Below are 12,593 nucleotides of genomic sequence, written 5' to 3'. Positions count from 1 at the left end.
GCCGGGGCTGGGTTTGAACCCACCACCCTCGGCATATGGGGCTGGCGCCCTACTCACTGAGCCACAGGCGCCGCCCAATACTCTCAGTTTAATAAAAGACTTCAGACATATTATAAATCAAATACATTTTTGTCGTCCATAGGAACCAAATTCCTAGTGAGAACATGAGAAGCAACATATCAGAGTTTTCAATAGCCTATTAAGAGAACATAAATGGGCTTGGCACCCAGCTCAGTGAGTAGGGTGCCAGCCACATACACCAAAGGTGGTGGGTTCAAGCCTGGCTTGGGGTCCGCTAAACAACGACAACTGCAACCAAAAAATGGCAGGGCGTTGTGGTGGGTGCCTGTACTCCAGCTACTCAGGAGGCTGAGGCAGGACAATTGCTTAAGCCCAGGAGTTTGAAGTTGCTGTGAGCTGTGATGCCACAGCACTCTACCAAGGGTGACATAGTGAGACTCAGTCTCAAAAAAGAGAAAACATAAAGGCTTCTAAGTAGAAGACAACGTGTGTATGTAGGTATTTTTATCCTAGATGAAGTATGACATTACAGTAAACACTGGACTGACATGTCATCTAGTTTCTAGCTCTGGTACTAACTCTAACTAGTTTTGTGACCTTGAGCATAGCACCTAAGTTTTCAGAATATATTTCCCTATGTGAAAATGGTAAGACTATCTTCATTTTCTTTTTATAAGCCGTGTTATGAAGGATAAAAGAAGAAAACATTGACAGCTAATGTGCAAAGTAAATGACCATGTAAGTTCCTTCCTTTGACACTTACTACAAGTTTCCTAAGGTAGCTTTCATGTCTACTTCTGCTGTATGTACACTACATAACTTAGCACCATGACTTAGAGCCCTCAGTCCATGCATGCAATATTTAAATGAGTAAAAACAGTTAAATCAAAACACAAAAAGCATGGAATTAACTTCAGAAATGTAGGTTTTAAAGAGAAAAAAATCCTTGACCTTGAAGAATAGATGATGTGACCACCTTTTGATTTATACTTAAATTCTTATTAGTGCCACCTATCTCTGTAACACTGTATCAAGAAGACAAATCTTGAAGCACTGGATTCTCTATTTTGAATAATCAATGAAAGGATCTACCCTGTTTTCCCGAAAATAAGACATCCTCCTAAAATAAGACCTACTTACAGGAAAGATAAGACGTCCCCTGAAAATAAGACCTAGCGCGTCTTAGGGAACACACCTGAAAATAAGACACTGTCTTATTTTCGAGGAAATGGGGTAGGTCCCTTTTGGATAATCAGCTCAGTTTATGAAAATTAACTGAAAGGGAAAAAACCTTCCTATAAATGCTTTAAAACCTAAAGTATTTTACCTGACGGACTGCCAAAGCATATTTTATTCCCAGCAGACCACCATGTCTAACTTCCCATTGTTCTTGTGTAAGTAATTTTAGCAGCACATCCACAGTCTTATGAACTCCTGTTTCATTCATGTGTTTTAAAACCACACCTAATGTTTGAGCACAAGTTTCACGAACTGGTGCCACAACCTACAGAGGAGAAAAGAAGAAAACTCATTTGTGAATATTTATTTTGCAGAATTTGAAATAAGATTAGGCAAAGTCTTCCTGAGGTGATACTTACTTCATCAGAAACAAAGTCTCCAAATCTGTCTAAGGCAAAAACACAAAGGAGTCTAATAACCAAATCTTCCAACCACTCTTGATGCTGCTGAATCATCTGTTGAAATACAATGTTTAAAAACAGACAAGACACTTTTTACTGGGGACTGGGGGAAACCTTAGGTCCAAAATAATAAATAAAATATTACCCATATCCCTTTGATCATTAATTCAATTCAGATCTACTACTATCAGAATTCTTAAAATTCATGGATTCTATCATGTCACTCATACGCCAAGAGAAATTGGAAACAGTAGCTCAGGAGGCTAAAGTGGTAGGACTGCTTGAGGCCAGGACTTTTGAGGCCAGCCTGGGTAACATAGTAAGACCAAGTCTCAAAAAAAAAGAAAGAAAGAAAGAAAGAAAAAATTAGCTGGGCATGGTAGGATGCACCTATAATCCCAGCTATGAGACGCTGAGGTAGGTGGACTGCTTGAGCCCAGGAGTTAAGCTACAGTAAGGTGTAACAGGGCCACTGCATTCCTGCCTGGGCGACAGAGCAAGACCCCCATCTCAAGAAAAGAAACTAATTTATTTAATTGCTCTATATCAAGTGTACCTGTCACATATGTACCATCTATCCTATTACCCGTATCTCCATGCTACATTGATAATGTTGCTCAATGACCTCGCAAGTTGCCTCTGATTCATTTTACTCTACTTTCTAATTCATTATTTCCTGCTCAAATACTTTTCCTTCTATGTGTTTTTCCTCTCAATTTTTCTGAACATGAATATGTCTATCCAGTGAACTCACTTTTCCTGTCTATAAAACAGACTTATATCATTCTTATTTTTTCCTCATATTTTCCTTTCCACATTTCTTCTTCTTTTTTTTTTTTGATCTCACTCTATCACCCAGGCTGGAGTGCAAGGGCAAGTTTCAAAGCTCACTGCCACCTGCAACTCCTGGGATCAAGCAAGTCTCCTTCCTAGCCTCCCAAATAGCTAGGATTACAAGTATGTGCCACTACACCCGGCTAATATTTTTTTCTCTTTTTTAACTTTTTTGTAGAAAGACAGGGTCTTACTACTATGTTGCCTGGGATGGTCCTGAACACCTGTCCTTAAGCAATCCTCTCACTTGCCCAAGGCGCTGGGATTATAGGCATGTGCTACCACGCCTAACCACACACTTACCTCTTCTAAAGTGCTGTCTCCTATTTTACCACCGCTTTTTCCATGAGCTTTAAGAATTTCCCTAAGTCCAGTGCCTGCACCATGTCGAACCTAAAAAGAACCAAGAAATAAATGTCAGGGTTAAGACAGGTTTTAAAAAATCCAGTTTAACTTTTCTTCAATATGAAAAAAGGATACTAAATTTTTAATAAAGTAGAATAAACTAAGTGGTACTTTACAAGAATGTGTTTTTCTTAACTATCCGAGAAGAAAGAAATACAGTATTTTCATTCTAACATTAACTTTATTACACTGAATTTTTTTTAAATCAAGCAAGAATATAGCTATTCTAAAATCTTTTTGCTATAAATCTACATGGATGTCACTCCCCTCCTCTCTAGCTGCATTCACTATTGACAGCAGGAGAGGAAAGAAAAGTATCATATGCTGTTCTTTATAGCTACAACAGATTTTTAGAAATATATGCATAAAAACTAAGCTCCAGCCCAGCACGGTGGCATATACCTTTGATCCCAGCTACTCAGGAGGCTGAGGATCACTTGAGCCAAGAGTTTAAGTCTGCAGTGTGCTACAATTGTACCTATATATACCACTGTGCTCCGAGTATGTTGACATGGCAAAACCCTGTGTCTCTCCGAAGAAAAAACAGGCCAGGTGTGGGGTTTCGCACCTGTAATCCTAGCACTTAGGAAGCCAAAGGAAGGATTGCTTAAAGCCAGGAGTTTGAGACCAGCCCAGGCAATATTGAGAGTCTCGTCTCTACAAAATATTTTTACAATAGCCAGGTGTGGGGTGGCACACGTCTCTAAGTCCCAGCTACTTGGGAGGCTGCGACAGGAGAATCACTTGAGCCAGGAGTTTAAAGGTGCAGTGAACAATGATGATGCCACTGCATTCTAGCTCACAGAGAATGAGACCCGTATCCAAAAAAGAGGGAAAAGAAAAAGAAAAGAAAAACAAAAAACTAAGCTCCAAAGCTACCAGTGGTTAAGTGGCTAAGACGTACATAAGGCTGGACCCAGCGGCTGATATACTTCTCTTTAAAGTTATTGAAGTCTTAACTCAAATTGGGTCTTGAATAAACTGGGTACAGTGTCAATGACTTGTTTTTTCCCTTCCAGATGTCACTGTAGAAAGTATTCTCATCTTCTCTAAGAAAGGTTATTTATGCCACAGCCACAGGGAAGCATTAGTTATGAGACATTTTATTTGAATTGCCTTCTTTCAACACTTAGCACTTAAGTTTCACTCAGGGTACATCATATCACCGACCTAAGTAGAAAACTTTGGACTGGTTTCTTTGTGTAAGAGATGGTAGACTGAAGCTCCTCTGGTTGAAGTTAAGGGCCAGTAGTCTCAAACCATTCTGTCCCCCTTCAGTTTTCCTTTGGGTAATTTGGAAAACACTGCTCTATCAGTGGGTCTCAACCTTCCTAATGCCAGGATGTATTTTCATTGTTACAAAGGTGTCGCGACCCGCAGCTTTAGATAGAATGCCTTTTAGCAGCCTTTCTGTTCCTTGATGTACTACTTCTCTTTATTTATTTTTTTGAGACAGAGTCTCATTTTGTCACCCTTGGTAGAGTGCCATGGCATCACAACTCACAGCAACCTCAAACTTTTGGGCTGAAGTGATTCTCTTGCCTCAGCTTCCCAAGTAGCTAGGACTATAGGCACCCAACCCAATGCCCAGTTATTTTTAGAGACATGGTTTTGCTCTTGCTGAGGCTGGTCTCAAACCCATGAACTCAGGCAAGCCACTCACCTTTGCCTCCAGAGTGCTAGGATTACTGGCCCTCAACTTCAACCAGAGGAGCTTTAGTCTTCCATCTCTTACACATTTCAGAATCCATTGAAGATTTTCTCTAAAGATTTCTGAGTCTAAAAAGCTGGTTTGGAAAACTATAGTGATTGATCAATCCAAAATTATTCACTTCCAAAGGAAAGGAAGCAATTTTTACTATCTGAGAAAAGATTTATAAGCCTTTATATTATAGCTAAAAGAATGAACAGAAATAAACAATTCACTACAGAATATGAATGGTGAAAACCAGTCCAAAGTTTTCTACTTAGGTCAGTGATATGATGTGCCCTGAATCATGAGAGGAACCTAGAGGAAGAATAGGGACCCCCAACAAAGTACACAGTTCTTAACACTGTTCCCTTCATTAGGACAAAAAACAGGGCTGAGAGAAATTGTATAAAAAAATCTTACCTCCCAGGAGGGATTAAAAAGGTCATTGCAAAGTTCTTCACAAAAACTTTCCAAAGGCCATTCATTTGTCTGAATAAAAAAAAAAATACTACTAGTTAAAAAGGTCTATTTTGTATTAACAATTTAAGTAATTCAATAAAGTGTAAGTATTACTTATAAGTCTAGTAATAATCAGTATTTTAAAAATTTAATAGTTTTTCTAATGAAGTAAATAAATAATTTTTACTAATAAAATGTATCTCAATCATCTGATTATTCAATACTGTCTATTGACACATTAGTTAGAAAATATTGTATAAACAATTTTATGGCTCAGTGCCTGTAGCTCACTGACTAGGGTACCAGCCACATACACCAGAGCTGGCAGGTTCAAACCTAGCCGAGGCCTGCCAAACAACAATGACAACTACAATCAAAAAAAAAAAAAAAACAAATAGCCGGGTGTTGTGGCAGGCATCTGTGGTCCCAGCTACTTAGGAGGCTGAGGCAAGAGAATCACTTAAGCTGAAGACTTTGAGGTTTGACAACATGGCATTCTACCAAGGGAGATATAGTAAGACTCTGTCTCAAAAAAAAAAAAAAAAAAAAATTTTTTTTTAATAGACACTAAGGGTATTTCAATAGTACCTCTTCAGTTAAGGAGGAACTGTCTGGAATATTATCAATCAAGACTTTGGAATCATTTGCAGACTGATTAATAACAACATTTGCTATTTTCCGTCTCTTTTCTTCTGGCTCCCCATCAGTGCTGTCATTGCTAAAAAATAAAAGTCACCATTTAAAAAATGAATAAAGGATCATGTGAACCACAATGACTAAAGATAACATGAATCACAATGAATATAAGAGAATCTATCATCTGACCAAATGTTTTACTATATTCTGCTTATACGGTTTACTTTGAATCTCAGGTATCAAGTAAGATTAATTACTTAAAAAAGTTTTTGAGGGCGGCGCCTGTGGCTCAGTCGGTAAGGAGCCGGCCCCATATACCCAGGGTGGCGGGTTCAAACCCGGCCCCGGCCACACTGCAACCAAAAAATAGCCGGGCGTTGTGGCGGGTGCCTGTAGTCCCAGCTACTCGGGAGGCTCAGGCAAGAGAATCGCCTTAAGCCCAGGAGTTGGAGGTTGCTGTAAGCTGTGTGAGGCCATGGCACTCTACCGAGGGCCATAAAGTGAGACTCTGTCTCTACAAAAAAAAAAAAAAAAGTTTGAGCAAAATATACCCTAACTATTCTATCGGTTCATGAATTCTTCCTTTCAAATTGGATCTCAAGTTTAACTTAATTGCTCCTTTCTATCTATTAATCAGTTTCTCTCCTTTTTAATTTTAAACTCTTGGTCCAATAACCTGTTTTTAGCCTTTTGTATACTAGAGAAAACTAGTATCTGAGTAATAAAATATGACCTTACTAGTTCTTAAAAAATATAGCGGGCAGTGCCTGTGGCTCAAAGGAGTAGGGCACCAGCCCCATATGCCAGAAGTGGCGGGTTCAAACCCAGCCCTGGGGCGGCGCCTGTGGCTCAAGCAGCTAAGGCACCAGCCACATACACCTGAGCTGGCAGGTTCAAATCCAGCCCTGGCCCGCCAAACAACAATGATGGCTGCAACCAAAAAAAAAAAAAAACAAACCCAGCCCTGGCCAAAAACTGCAAAAAAAAAAAAAAAAAAAGAGAGAGAGAGAGATAAGAAAATAACCAATGAAAAAAGACAGAGAATGGCTCGGTGCCTGTGGCTCAAGCGCCTAAGGCGCCAGCCACATACACCTGAGCTGGCATACACCTGTTCGAATCCAGTCCAGGGCCCGCCAAACAACAATGATGGCTGCAACCAAAAAATAGCCGGGCATTGTGGCGGGTGCCTGTAGTCCCAGCTACTTGGGAGGCGGAGGCAGGAGACTCGCTTAAGCCCAGGAGTTGGAGGTTGCTGTGAGCTGTGATGTCACAACACTCTACCCAGGGTGACAGCTTGAGGCTCTATCTCAAAAAAGAAAAAAGACAGAGAAAATTGGAGGAAATGTTAAAGATCAAAAATATTGAGGCTAGCTTAAAATTACAAAGGAGAAGACAAAACTACCTATATTTAATATTTAAAAATGGAAAAATTGGCTCAGCGCCTGTAGCTCAAGCGACTAAGGTGCCAGCCACATACACTGGAGCTGGTGGGTTCAAATCCAGCCCAGGCCTGCCAAACAGCCATGACAACTATAACTAAAAATAGCTGGCATTTGTGGCAGGTGCCTGTAGTCCCAGCTACTTGGGAGGCTGAGGCGAGAGAATAGCCTAAGCCCAAGAGTTTGAGGTTGCTGTAAGCAGTGACGCCATGGCACTCTACCCAGGGCGACAGCTTGAGACTGTCTCAAAAAAAAGAAAAGGAAAAATTGCAATTTTAAAGTGTATAGCACTATTTTCTATAAATAATTTCTCTCCTCTCCATCTTTTTTTTGCAGTTTTAGCCGGGGCTGGGTTTGGAGTTAGAGCCCTATTCCTTTGAGCCACGGGCGCCACCCTCTCCTCTCCATCTTAACAACATGATTTATTTCACCATTTTTTCTATAAGGTGCTAAAAGAAATCTGAGCCTCTCTAACTTCATCCCCTATTTACTCTTCCCTCAATTCCTCTCTAAGCCATATTGGTTGGTCACCTTACATCCTTAAACTTGTTAACCATGCTTCTTCCACTTCTAGGCATTTGCCCTTGTAACTCACTCTACTTTGAACATCTATGCTTAAATATTCACGGAACTAGTACTCTCCCTTTTTTAAAATCTTTACTCAAAAATCAACTCTATGATGCCCTCCCAGACTACCCTATTTAAAATTTCACACATTTCACACATTCCTTCCATGTTTTACCTTCTTTCCTCTCTTAACTCTTATTGTTAACATGATCTGTATTTTATATATATGTATATACAACCTATTCCTTATTTATCTTATTAATTTTAAATTCTTGTTCCAATAACCTGTTTTTAACCTTTTGTATACTAGAGAAAACTAATACCTCTCACCTTTCTTTCTCTCTAGAATGCAAGTTCCAAACATAGGAATTCTTATCTATTTCATTCACTCTTATCCTCAAGACCTAGAACAGTACTTGACACATATTTACATATTTAATAAATATTTGTGGAATGTATGATTTATGAATTCTGAAAAATAAGGTCTAATATTCCCAATTTTTAAGTCCTTGGATAAAAGGGTTTATATGAATAAAAACCAGCAGGAACATTTATTAAGTTACTGTATGATCCTACTGAGCTGTTAAAAAAAAAAACCTGTAGTTACCAAGCTCAACAACGAGTTTATACTTTAAAACTTAACCCTAAGTTCAAATTTCTATGAAGTAGATGTTTATTATTTATCCACAAAAACTATATAATTTATAGCTTTATGTGAGTAGAAAGAACAAATTTTCTGTCACCTATAACAAAATCCACTTTTTATAGACTTTTTATTAATTCACTATTTCTCACATATTTCTTGAACATCACTGAAGATTCTGATTTAGGCTTGGTACCCGTGGCTCAGTGGTTAGGGCACCAGCCACATGCACCAGGGCTGGTGGGTTTGAACCTCGTCCGGGCCTGCTAATCAATGAGAACAACAAAAATAGCAGGGCATTGTGGCTGGTGCCTGTAGTCCCAGCCACTTGGGAGGCTGAGGCAAGACAATCACTTGAGCCCAAGAGTTTGAGGTTGCTGTGAGCTGTGACACCTCGGTACTCTAGAGGGTGACATAGTGAGACTCCATCACAGAAAAAAAAAAAAAAGATTCTGATTTAATAGATCCAAATGGGACCCAAGAATCTGCATGTTTAGCTTTGAACCACCTTTGAGAAATGCTGCTCTAAGCCATGCAGTGATATCATTTTTATTAACTCATTAACAAAGATAGCGACTTAATGCACAGAGTTCTTTCCTATAACAGGATTAAGTAAACAAACATAGATTATAACCCACTATTTAGCACAGTTCCCGTTTAGGGAACAAGCAATGTAATACCATAACAATACTTCTCACTTTACTAATACAGTGTGTTAGTTATGGTCCTTAGACCACCTCTTTGACTTCATTCTCTACCACTCTTCTTTCTACTTATTCCAGCAGTATCTCCCTTCTTTCTAATTCTTGCATATTCCATGATTAAGACATTTATACTTATTCCTATTCCCTCTGCCTAGAATGCTCTCCTATTTGTAGCTCTTCAACCCTTGTTCACAACCAACAATCAGTAAGAAAAAGAATCTGCACATGGGGGTCTTTCTGGAGGAAGTAGTCTTAGTCCCTACTAACAATAAACACTCTCGGACAACTGAGCAAGACAATCCAAACAGTAGTCCCCAGCTAAACATGTCAGCAAAATGTTTTTATAAATCAAGCAGACACAGATTTAAACCACACAGAACTAAGGTTTTAAGTGAATAAGGAGAAAAAGATTACTACCTCTTCTCATTAGTTTCCACTGCATCCCTGGATCTCTGTTTTGCAAATAACTTGGCCATTCTTTTAGCTTTGTTCTTTTGTCTATTGCTCATTCCTGCTCGAAATTCTGAGTCAATCAATTCAGCTGCCTGAAGAGTCTAAAAGAATAAAAGAATGCTGAGTTTGAATTTTTTACATTAAAAGTAATACCTAAAGTCTTAACCTCAGAAGAGAAGTAAATCTATAAACACCAGTATATAAAGATTGATCACATTCTTTTTTGACACACTTATGCTATTCTATTGTATAGCTGCAATGTCACTTCATTCTTTTCCTCCTCCTTCTCTATTCTTCCAATTCTCAACAGGTACATTCATGCTTAACTTTTTTTCTTTTTTTTTGAGACAGAGTCTGGAGTGCCAGTGTCAGCCTAGTTCACAACAACCTGGAACTCCTAGGTTTAAGCAAACCTCTTGTCTCAGCCTCCCAAGCAGCTGACACTACAGAGACCCTGCACAGTGTTGGTTAATATTTTTCTACTTTTAGTAGAGATGGGGTCTTACTCTTGCTCAGGCTGAGTAAATCCCTAAGCTCAAGAGTTCCTCCCCCCACAGCATCCCAGAGTGCTAGGATTACAGGCATACGCCACCACATCTAGCCCCCCTACTTAACTTTTTTTAATATCACAGATATGGCAGAGATGTATGATTCTAATCTACAGAGGCTTTGAAAAGGCAAGACTTCAAATAACTATAATACCATGTAAAAGTAATAAGAGTACATCCAAAAAAACAAAACTGATAATCATTATCTGCTGAAAAGATAAAAATAATTACAGGCATGAGCAGTTGGTCCAGCATTCTATAGTTAACTTAGCCCATACACTCCTTTCCTTATAACCATTTACTCCCTATTTGGCTTTCTTTTCCATTCATAAGAGACACTACAGGATAGAAGTGGTGGCTAATGCCTATAATCCTAGCACTCTGGGAGGCCGTAGTAGGAGGATCCCTCAAGCACAGGAATTTGAGACCAGCCTGAGCAAAGCAACACTCAGTCTACTAAATAGTAAAACTAGCTGGGCACTATGCAAGAATCTGTAGTCCCCTCTACTCAGGAGGTTCTAAGCCTCAGCCTCCTGAGTCCAGGAGTCTGAGGTTGCTATATAAGGTAGGCTGAGGCCATGGCACTCTAACTAACCAAGTGACAAGACTCTAAAAACAAACAGAATAAACAGACACTATAAAGATCATGGATGTTCTCCTGTAGTCTTGGTCCGGGAACCACTAGCATATACAAGGCAATACAGCTGTAAAGAGTCTATGGCCAGGGCGGTGCCTGTGGCTTAATGGGTAGGGCACTGGCCCCATATACTGAGGGTGGAGGGTTCAAACCCAGCCCCGGCCAAACTGCAACCAAAAACAATAGCCAGGCATTCTGGTGGGCTCCTGCAGTCCCAACTACTCAGGAGGCTGAGGCAAGAGAGTCACTTAAGCCCACGAGTTAGAGGTTGCTGTGAGCTGTGATGTAACAGCACTCTACTGAAGGTGATATAATGAGACTCTGTCTCATTAAAAAAAAAAAAAAAAAGTCCATGGCCCATTTTGTGATCACATTACTGCATTTTTTATTTTATTTCCTTATTTTTTACTTACATCTTATACTTCCTGTTCTACCCCATTTCCTTCTGTTTCTTCCTAGTTATCATTGTATTTCTGCCATTTTATACTGTTTTCCCCATTTCTGCCTTTTTTCCTTTTCTGCAAAAGTTATTCATCACACACACCCCAACCCTAAAAAATGTACTTTGCAAATTCCAACTGTTTAGAGTACAATTACTATAAAAACAAATGGACCCATTTTTTAGTGAAGCAAAGGGAAAGGTCATGGGAATAATGAGGTAAGAGATTCATGACTGCAAAGCAGGAATTCTTAATGGGGCTCATTCTTAGGGGACAGGGAGAATTGGACTAAATCCCTTGAAATGTAGTATTTTACTTATATGTGCATTTTTCTGAGGCGAGAGCCTTTGCTTTAACTAGAGCTTCAGAAGAGTTTATGGCATTAAAAAAAGTTAAGAAGCATATGTACATCCATTGGGAATTAGAAGAACAGGGGGAAAAGGAGTGAAATTAAGGTATAGTCACAAGACAAAATAGCATGACACTGTCAAAAAGGAATGTAGTTAATTCTGATTTCATAGTTATTAAAAGAAAAAGGAATGCAGTCAATCTGTAATATTGATATATTAAGCTGTATAAAGTGGAAAAAGATGAACATGGCTTAAAAAGACATTCATACACTTGTGTATATACAAAAATTTTCAGAAGGATCCAAACATAACTTAAGAAATATTGCCTACGGAGCACAGGAACATGTATGTCTTTGCAAAAAAAATTTTATAACGTAAATGTATATAAAAAAGGAAACTTTTTACTTCACATTACATATACTTTATTGTCTAAAGTCTTGTTATACTTCTGAATTAAAAAAAAATTAATCATAGCTCTAAAGACGTCTACTATCATCGTATCTGACTATGATAGCCCTTACTGTCTCTCACTCTCCCCCAGAATTACTTTTTTTCCTATACCAAGCAAACAACAAAAAAGAGCAATTGAAGCAAAAAGAATCTTTCAATACCAGTGGCTCCAAAAGGTCCACTATATGGCTGAGTGCAATGGCTCATGCCTATAGTCCCTTCACTTTGGGAGGCTGAAACAAGAGGACCATGAGGCTAGGAGTTCAAGGTTACGCTGGGCAACACAGTAAGACTTGGTCTCCACAAAAAATAAAAAAAATTAGTCCAGGCCTGGTTGCACACTCCCATAGTTCTAACTACTGGAAAGACTGAGGCAGGAGGACTGCTTGAACCCAGGAGTTTGAAATTACAGTGAGATATATATAATCAGGCCATTGCACTTCTGTCTGCATGATAAAGTGAGACCCTATCTCTTAAAAAAAGAAAACAGGGTGGAGTACAGTGGCTCACGCCTATAATTCTAGCACTCTGGGAGGCCGAAGAGGGCAGATCACTTGAGCTCACTGGTTTGAGACCAGCCTCAGCAAGAGTAAGACCTCATCTCTCAAAAAAAAAAAAAAAAACAGAAAAAAAAATGGTGGGGGGAAATAGCTGGGCACTGTGGTAGGCGCCTA

At 39.2% G+C, this 12,593-nt stretch overlaps 1 protein-coding gene across 2 annotated transcripts in view; it reads right to left on the bottom strand.

Moving 5' to 3' along the window:
* BTAF1 (B-TFIID TATA-box binding protein associated factor 1) overlaps positions 1–12,593 on the bottom strand; it is a 111,237-nt gene that overhangs the window by 67,249 nt on the left and 31,395 nt on the right. For both annotated transcript variants that reach the window (XM_053584603.1, XM_053584604.1), the window contains exons 6-11: positions 9,459–9,595; positions 5,641–5,770; positions 5,014–5,082; positions 2,799–2,888; positions 1,620–1,715; positions 1,349–1,525 (exon numbers count right to left, since the gene is read on the bottom strand). In XM_053584603.1, coding sequence (XP_053440578.1) covers positions 1,349–1,525; positions 1,620–1,715; positions 2,799–2,888; positions 5,014–5,082; positions 5,641–5,770; positions 9,459–9,595 — 699 coding nt within the window. The remainder of the gene's footprint in view (positions 1–1,348; positions 1,526–1,619; positions 1,716–2,798; positions 2,889–5,013; positions 5,083–5,640; positions 5,771–9,458; positions 9,596–12,593) is intronic.

This window comes from Nycticebus coucang, chromosome 3 (assembly GCF_027406575.1).
Source record: "Nycticebus coucang isolate mNycCou1 chromosome 3, mNycCou1.pri, whole genome shotgun sequence".
Taxonomy (NCBI): Eukaryota; Metazoa; Chordata; class Mammalia; order Primates; family Lorisidae; genus Nycticebus; species Nycticebus coucang.
This window is presented reverse-complemented; position numbering and strand designations above follow the sequence as displayed.